The 9,007-nt window shown below is 51.8% G+C and overlaps 1 protein-coding gene across 1 annotated transcript in view; it reads right to left on the reverse strand.

The window, feature by feature from the left end:
• Positions 1-6,081, reverse strand: part of LOC103735779 — a gene marked incomplete at its 3' end in the record, with an annotated part of 19,629 nt that extends 13,548 nt beyond the window's left edge. Inside the window, 7 exon segments of the mRNA XM_017798682.2 lie at positions 2,576-3,420; positions 3,422-3,655; positions 3,713-3,903; positions 3,906-3,996; positions 3,998-5,204; positions 5,206-5,834; positions 5,836-6,081. Of these exon segments, the coding sequence (XP_017654171.2) occupies positions 2,576-3,420; positions 3,422-3,655; positions 3,713-3,903; positions 3,906-3,996; positions 3,998-5,204; positions 5,206-5,834; positions 5,836-6,081 (3,443 nt within the window).
• Between the last annotated feature and the right edge of the window lie 2,926 nt (positions 6,082-9,007).

Here is a 9,007-nt window from a genome sequence, read left to right on the forward strand (position 1 = left end):
CTTTCTGTGTATGTGTATGTGTGCATGTTCATTTGAGTACATGTGCGAAAATGCATGTTGAGGCTAGGGGTCAACTTCAAGTAACTTTCATGAGGCTCCATTCACTCTGTTCTTTTTTGAGACAGGGTCTCTCACGTGGCCAGGATCTCACTAAGTGGCCAGCTAGCCTGGGAGCCTCAGGAGTCCTCCTGTCTCTGCCTTCCTAGCACTGGCATTGTTGGACCCCCAAAATGGGATGTCTAGTGTTCACGGGAGGCTGCACCCCAATAACTCAGTCCCCAGACCAGGAGATGCAACAAGCAAGAGGATTTTATTGGACGTCTGCGCAGACGGGCCTCTGCCTCACTCGGAAAGGAGAAGCCCCAGGCTCAGCTTACAGGTTGCTTATAAAGGCAAAAACCACAAACCACAAGCGACTCCTAAGCCAAGAAAAGCAGAAGCGGGAGGGGGAACTTTTCGGGTGATTTCCAGCTTGAGCGAGGTGCATGAAAAGGTCAACTCTTTCTCAGCAGTTTAGAATTATTTTTCATTTTTACTTCTAACCTAGAGGGCTTAGCCTAGAAATTCATCCTTCCTTCCTTTTCTTTTGGCTAGATTTTAATCCTAAAATCTATAGGTCTTCTGTTTTTCTGAGGGCGTGATATTGCTGAGTTAGGACTAATGCTCGGGTAATGGACAGTGGGTCTCATATAAATTGCAACAGTCTATTTAGAATGCATGGTCCAAAGGTTAATATAAGGAGCAGTATGACCAAGGGGCCCACTAGGGTGGAAATTAGAGTAGTCAACCAGGGGGTTTTGTTAAACCATCCTTCGAACCAACCCTGTTGGGATTCACGGTCTTTCTGCCTTTTATCCAGCCTCTGGCGGAGTTTGGTCATAGAATCTCTAACGACCCCCGAACTGTCAGGGTTGAAACAGCATTCTTCGCCCAGAGCTGCACAGAGCCCTCCTTCTTTGAGAAAAAGCAGATCAAGCCCCCTCCTATTCTGTAGTACTACTTCTGACAGGGAGGTTAGGGATTTTTCTAAGTGGGTAATTGACTGTTCTATTGCCCTAATGTCTTCATCTATGGCCATCTGTAATTCTGCATAATGTTGTGGCCCTTGTATCAGGGCAGCGGTCCCGGTCCCCACTCCTGCAGCCACCCCTACTCCCAAGAGTACTGCCAGGGTCAGGGACACAGGTTCTCTCTTATATCTAGTTGGTGGCTGCTCAAAAGACTGCTCCACAGAATCCGAGGAATGGTAGAATACTCGGGGCAGAAGTCTGATCATGACACAATAGTCTTGTGAGGCATTTAGGACCATACTGGCCACACAGGGAGTGAGGCCGGTGCTGCAGGCCCACCATGCCCCCTCGGGGGGATGGAGAGAGTAATTGGCCTGCCCTGGAATGACAAGGATGGTCGAATTGCAAAGGTGGATGTGTGTTGAGGGTGGGTTTCCTGAACAGAGTCCAGATCCTGAAACTTCAGTGAGGGTCAAAGGGTCTCCCTATGGCATTGGTCGGCTAAAGTGGTGTTGTTAAATGCCGCTTGGATAGCTATCCCTTCGTAATAAGGGGGAATGGTTGCCAAGCACAGCCCACAGGATTCAGTCAGGTTAGGGTCTGTTTGCCTGATGGCCTTATATGCCCCTTGGATCAGGTTGAACAGTCGATCCCCTGTGGTTGGAATCCTTTGGTTTGGTGGACTGGGGGTCGATTCCAATAGGGTATCTATGCGGGAGGTGCTGGAAGAAGGATTAGGGAGGGGTTGCAAGGTGACTGCAGGTGCTGGAGTCGGCTTGTGGGTGGGCTTGGTTGGGGTTGGGGGATTTGGGTAACCGGGGAGGGGTCTCTGGATAGGCAAGACAGGGTTGGGCCCGATGGCCGTCTGATAGGAGGAGGTATCTCTCCTAATAGTAAAAAGGAGGCCATCATCTCCCCGTTCTTTGTATAGCCGAATGCCCCAAGAGTACCCCTTGTCCCAGTCTGCAGCCTTTTTTCCTTTTTCTGTGAATTCTATCCAGAGGGGATTACACCATTTACCTTGGCAGGCCTGCTTATGAGTTGTTTTCCAATCGTCAAACTTCCCATCGGAGTAATTTGGTTTCACAGTAATGTAGTCCCATGATGAGGAAGGGGACCACCAGGTGTCCCCAGTCGTTTCACATCCCCAGTTTTTGCAGTAGAAATAGGGCCCCCCCCCCACAGTGGGGTTTTTTCCACTTGTCCCTATGATTGCCCGGGCAGACATAGAAGGTTAATGTATGCAGCATAGCCCAACGTTCATGGGGTGCACATCCTCCCCATGGGTCAAGTCCCCATCTCCCGGGGGGACTTTCCTTCTCAGGAGCCACCTCAATATTCCAGTTCCCTTCCAAGTCCCATGGACTTGATACTCCCAGGGCTAATTTGCACAAATCTGGGTATAATGTGGGCCGCCAGGTGCCTTTGGGAGCAGTTTTGTGGGCTTCAAATACTACAATACCCACTTGATTGATTACCCTCCAGGTAGTTTGCACAGGGAGGTGGGGGTTTCCTCGGCCGGAGACAAGCCTACAAACGAGTAGAATCATTAAGTATCTCGAGAGAGTCTTATCTTTAGAGGGTTGGGAGTTTTGTGCAGGCACCATTTCTCAGTGTTCTCCTGGGCCGGGGCTCTCTTGATATGGGAAGTATGGATCCAGGCCGAAATTCCGTGTACTTTGAGGGCTGTAGGCGTACTCAGGAGAACCGTGTAGGGCCCCTTCCACCGTGGCTCAAGAGTCTTTGTGTTGTGTCTTCTCATGTACACCTGGTCTCCAATTTGGTAGGGATGGGGTGTACGTGGACTCCCAGGTCGGTAGACAGCAGCCAAGGGTTTTGAAACCTGGTTCTGGATGATCTGGAGGGCTTGGAGTCTTGTTTTCAGGCTTGGGTTGTCAAAAGAAGAGGGCAGGGGAGATAAAGTTACATTGAGGACAGGAGGAGGTCCTCCAAAGAGGATCTCGTAGGGGGTCAAGCTATGCATAGCGGGAGTATTTCTAGCTCGGAATAGAGCTAGAGGTAGGAGCTGTACCCAGTCTTTAGTGCCAGTCTTTAGAGCTAATTTGGTTAAGGTCTCTTTAATAGTTCTATTCATTCTTTCTACCTGCCCTGAACTTTGGGGTCTGTAAGCACAATGTAGTTTCCAATTGATCCCCAATGCTTTGGCCATTCCCTGACTTACCTGGGAGATGAAGGCTGGTCCATTATCTGACCCGATTACCTTGGGTAGTCCGAACCGGGGGAAGATCTCTTCAATCAGCTTCTTTACCACGGTTTGAGCCATCTCCTTCTTGGTGGGATAGGCTTCCACCCACCCTGAAAAAGTGTCTATGAATACTAAAAGGTATCTATAACCATATTTGCCTGGTAGAATTTCAGTGAAGTCGACTTCCCAATTTGTGCCCGGACGGACGGTCTCCCCGTTCCCTTTTCCCTGGGGGGCTTCGATGCCTTGAGGCATTTACCAAAGAACATGAAACACAACCTCCAACTACTGTCTGGATTATTGAGTTGAGGTTGGGGAAGTAATAGAATTGTTCTTCTCTTTCCAGTAGCATCTTCAGTTTCTTGTGCCCCAAGTGCGTCCACTGGTGGAGTTGGGAGACTAGCTCCAAGGCCGCCTTTTTGGGCAGTATAATTCGATTCTGATACCTCCACATTTTGGTTTCAGGGTCCAGAATTGCACCCAACTCCTGGGCTACCTTCAGATCCTGTTCAGAGTAAATGAAGAGAGTTTCCTCTGCTTCTTCCGCGTTCGCAGTCTCAGGAGACGGTTGGGCATAGAGAATGCAGGTGCCATCTGCTGCCTGGTGGGCAGTCTTGTCGGCCATTCGGTTGCCCCGGGCAATCAGTCCCTGGTCCCGCTGGTGTCCAGGGCAATGGATGATGCTGACCTCTTGGGCAAGTACAAGGCCTGAAGAAGGGCCATTATTGCTTCTTTGTTCTTAACGTCCTTACCGGCCGAGGTGAGTAGCCCCCTGTCTCCAGTAAATTTCCCCATGTACATGGGTGGTGGCAAACACATAGCGGCTGTCGGTGTAGATATTGACCTTTTTGTCCTTTGCTAACCTTAGGGCCTGGGTTAAAGCTTCTAATTCAGCTCGCTGGGCCGACGTCCCGGCCGGCAGAGCTTGGGCCCAGATTATCTCTTCCCCATCAACCACCACCGCCCCCGCCTTGCGCTCACTGTCTTGCAGAAAGCTGCTTCCGTCTGTGTACCATGTGGCGTCCGCATCTGTTAAGGGTTGGTCGATGAGGTCTTCCCTAGTCCCATGAGTCTCTGCAAGTATTTGCTGACAGTCATGGGGAATCTCGGTGTCTCTTTCAGGGGCTGGTAGCAGCGTGGCGGGGTTCAGGGCGGCAGGGCTACCGAATTTGATCTTATCTGGGTTTAGTAGTAAGGCCTGGTAGTGGGTAACTCTGGCATTTGACAGCCATCTATCAGGGGGCTGTCTGATGATGGACTCCACTCTGTGTGGTGTTACAATAGTGAGAGGCTGGTCCATGGTGAGTTTGTCTGAGTCTTTTACTAAGGATGCCACTGCTGCCATAATTCTTAAACATGGGGGCCAGCCAGTGGCCACATTGTCCAGCTTCTTTGAGAGATAGGCTGCCGGCCTCTTCCAGGGTCCTAGGGTCTGAGTAAGAACTCCTTTTGCCATCCCTTTGCTTTCATCCACATATAAGATGAAAGGTTTTGTCAAGTCTGGCAATCCTAACGCTGGAGCTGTCAGCAGTGCCTTTTTTATTTGATCAAAAGCTCTCTGGTGTTCTTCTGTCCAAGCAAAAGGGGTCCCACCTTTTGTTAATGGGTATAGGGGAGCCGCTATCTCAGCGAAACCCGGTATCCATAACCTGCAAAATCCTGCGCTTCCCAGGAACTCTGTGAGCCCTCTGGCTGAGGTTGGTGGGAGAATAGAGGCCACCGCCTGCTTTCTGCTTTCCATCAGCCAGCATTGCCCTCCCTCCAACCGGTAGCCCAAATAGTTCACCTGCTGTAGGCAGATCTGGGCCTTCTTCACCGAGGCCCGGTATCCAAGTTCCCCCAGTCTGAATAGGAGAGCCTCCGTACCTTGCAAGCAGCCAGCTTCCATTTCAGCCACTAAGAGGAGGTCATCCACATATTGGAGGAGCATGATCTGTGGGTTTCTTACCCGGAAGTCAGCCAAGTCACGATGCAGAGCTTCATCAAACAGTAGGGGAGTTTTTGAATCCCTGAGGAAGTTGTGTCCAAGTTAGTTGCCCCGGTATTCCAGCTTCAGGGTCTTTCCATTCAAAAGTGAAGATGGGTTGGCTAACCGGGCTCAGCCTTAGACAGAAGAATGCATCCTTCAGGTCGAGGACAGTATACCACCTGTGACTGGGAGGCAGAGAGCTCAGGAGATTGTAGGGATTAGGAATAGTGGGGTGTATGTCTTCTATTCTCCGATTTACTTCTCTCAAGTCTTGGACAGGTCGATAGTCATTTGTTCCTGGCTTTTTCACTGGGAGCAGTGGAGTATTCCAAGGGGATTGGCAGGGGCAGAGTATGCCCATTTGTAAAAGTCTTTGGATGTGGGGCCTGATCCGCTCTCGGGCCTCTCTGCTCATGGGGTATTGTTTGATTGAAATCAGGGTTGCTGATGGCTTTGGGGTGACCACTATTGGAGGCTGGTTGAATGCCAGTCCCGGGCCTCCCATCTCGGCCCATGCCGAGGGGATTTTAGTTAGCCAGTCTGATACCCCAGGGGTCCCTACTATCGGTTCCTCATACAACCGATGCTCATCTTCCAGCCGTAGGGTCAAGACTTGTAGTGGAGCTCCATCCTTTCCTTTTAGGGTTGGCTCCCTTTCTGGTGAAGTGGATGTGGGCTCCCAACTTAGAGAGTAAATCTCTTCCAAGAAGGGGGTATGGACAGTCGGGGACCAGCAGGAACGAATGGGAGACCTGTCCCGTGCTGAGGTCCACTTTTCTTTCTGTGGTCCACCTGTATGTTTTTCCCCTGGTGGCCCCTTGGACCCAGGCTTTTCTGGAACTCAAGGGCCCCCCAGCTGTGGTCAGGACTGAGTGTTGGGCCCCTGTGTCTACCATAAAGGTAGTTAATTGTCCCCCTACTTTTAAAGTTACCCTGGGCTCAGGGGGGAGCTCCTGGCCCCGACGGCCCTAGTCCCCTAGAGTCAGGACCAGGGTTGCTCTCTTCTGAGGTTTGTTTAGCTTCTTCAGGCATTCTCGAGCCCAATGTCCCCTCTCTTTGCAGTAGGCACACTGGTCTTTATCCACTCGGGGCCTCCTTTTGTCTCCCAGGTCCCTAGCTGGACCTGTCCCCTGAACTAAAGTGGCCAAAATTCGACTTAATTCCTTATTTTTCTTTTTCTCTCTCTTATCTTCCCTAGCTTCCTATTCTTTTCTTATTCTGTCTTCCCTTTCTTCCGCTGTTTCTCACTTATTATAGATCTTTTCAGCCTCCCTTACCAGATCCTGTAAGGTGTAACCCTGAAGGCCTTCCAGCCACTGGAGTTTGCCTCGAATGTCAGGAGCAGACTGCCCTATGAAGGCCATTATTAAATCCGCCTGACGCTCCTGGGTGGAGGGGTCAAAAGGGGTATACATCCGATATTCCTCAATTAGGTGTTCTAGGAACGCTGCAGGGGTTTCATTTGCCCCCTGAGTTATAGCGCGTACCTTTGCCAAATTGGTTGGGCACCTTCTGGCCCCTTTGAGACCTGCTAATAGAGTCTGGCGATAAAGATGGAGACGCTCCCTACCAGCCAGAGTCTCGTGGTTCCAGTTGGGTCTAGTCAGAGGAAATCACTCGTCTATTTCATTTGGGAGTTGAGTGGGTCTCCCATCCTGCCCGGGGATGTTTTTCTGGGCTTCCAGGATGACTCGCTGCCTTTCTTCTGTGGTCAGGAGGGCCTGGAGGAGTTGTTGGCAATCCTCCAAAGTGGGTTGGTGGGTGAGGAGGATAGACTCTATCAAGGCAGTTAGACCCTGGGGGTCCTGAGAAAAAGAGGGATTATGAGTCTTTCAGTTATACAAGTCAGAGGCTGAGAAAGGCCAGTACTGGATCTGATCTCCCACTGTCCAGAGGGGGGAAAACCTGGGCAGTCCAGGCTCCGTCTGAGGGGCCCCCTCTCTCCCTCCGCAGGCGGAGTCGGCTAGACGGAGGGGGAGATTGGGCAGGTTCAGTGGAGTCGGGAGAGGGTTGGGGTTCCTGAGGTGGGGGTGCCGGCATGGGTGGATAGGGGGGTGGGGGATCCAGAAGGGTTAAAGAGGCTTTGTCCTCAGGGAGGACTGGTTTTGGGTTCTCCTTTTCAGAAGGAGACCGGAGGGGCAAGAGGGAAGAAGTGGGGCTTGGGGAAACCGAGGGAGCCGAGGGGGTGGGGGACCCTTGCTTGGTCTCCCTGGTTCCTCGAGGAGGTAAGAACGGCTGAGCCCAAGGTGTGGGGTTCCGGGCCAAATCTTCCCAGGTGACTATATAGGCCACCTGGTCTGGGTGTCCCTGTGGTCCAGGGTGGAAGATGCGCTCTTTAACCTGTAAGATAGTATCCAGGTCAAAAGTCCCATCCCTTGGCCATCCCACCCCCAAGGTGGGCCACTCCGAGGAGCAGAGGCTCTGCCACTTTTTCTTTCGGACCTCCATTGATGAATTGTGGGCCCGTTCCACGACCTCCTTCCAGTGCTCTAAAGTCAGGCTTAAAGGGGTGATCAAGGATTGATCCATGGGTTTAGAGGATATTTAACACCAGACAACAGCTCCTGATTCAAATGCCCCAGGGTGGATGGAGAGGAGGAAAGGAAATGAAACCGAAACAGGAGAAGCAAAGATGCCACTCTGAACAACGATGGTCAATGGATGTGCTTGTGGACAGGTACCTGACGTTGCCCAGTTTTTTTTCTGCGGGGGACGTGAATTTATCTGGAATTCACACCTGGGACCCCCTTATCCTTTCACGGGAGTCTTTTAGCAGTGAGCACCCTGTGGCTTTTACTGGCTCGACCCGTGCCCGCGGGGCTTTCTTAGTGGCAAGAGAAGAGAAGGAAATACAGACAAAGGGGTCCTGTCTCCACCCGTACAGGCAGTCGGGGTCTGCCAAGAGGGCTAGGAGTCTTCAGCTTACATCAGGGGGTAGCCCTGACCAGAAAGCCTCAATTACTCTTTTGCCATTAACGGTCCCACACAAAGACTCAGACCAAGAATAAGGGAAAACACAAGGAGAGAGAACACATTAGAATAGAGAGCGTAGAGAAAAATGCAGGATTAGGCCCCCACCTAGTATGACTAGGACCGGAACTATCACGCATACACACCACATCTCATTGCATTCGCTTGGACCAGTCCTCCTCTCACCCTGGTGCGCGTCACATCTACCACTTTCACTCTCACCTTCGGGATCCCCGAGACTCCTCTTAATCCTGCCAAAAGGCATCCACTTTGACTGCCTCAAGGTGATGAGCTCGACCTTCTCTTCCTCTGGCACCAGGTCTCTGCCGATCGGGCTTCCTTCCCAGGGCCGAATCGCTCGGGCCCTAGGGCCAGGACTCAAACCTGGACTTCCCTACTCGGGACTCGAACCCGAGACTAAGTACAGATCGGGAGGGGAGCGGCCGAGCAGGTCTCCTCCCTACTCCAGACCACTCTGGTGACTGAGGCCAGAGTGTTGGAACCAGGGTTCTCTGGGCCCGTCTGCCACTCCCAAGGTTCCCAGAATGTAAACCTACAGGTCCTGTACAGGCACAATTATTCAGATGGAGCGCTCCCAGATAGAGAGAGTTACAGACAAACGGAGACAAAACAAAAGATGTCTTTTCTTACCTCCTACTGGTCTGAGGGGATGGGTCTGGGGGCGACCGAATCCCGGACGAGCCCCCAAATGTTGGACCCCCAAAATGGGATGTCCAGCGTTCACGGGAGGCCGCACCCCAATAACTCAGTCCTCAGACCAGGAGATGCAACAAGAAAGAGGAATTTATTGGCGTCTGCACAGACGGGCTCCTGCCTCACTCGGAGAGGAGA

The sequence above is a fragment of the Nannospalax galili genome, unplaced genomic scaffold (genome assembly GCF_000622305.1).
Source record: "Nannospalax galili isolate Female #2095 unplaced genomic scaffold, S.galili_v1.0 scaffold596, whole genome shotgun sequence".
Classification (NCBI taxonomy): domain Eukaryota; kingdom Metazoa; phylum Chordata; class Mammalia; order Rodentia; family Spalacidae; genus Nannospalax; species Nannospalax galili.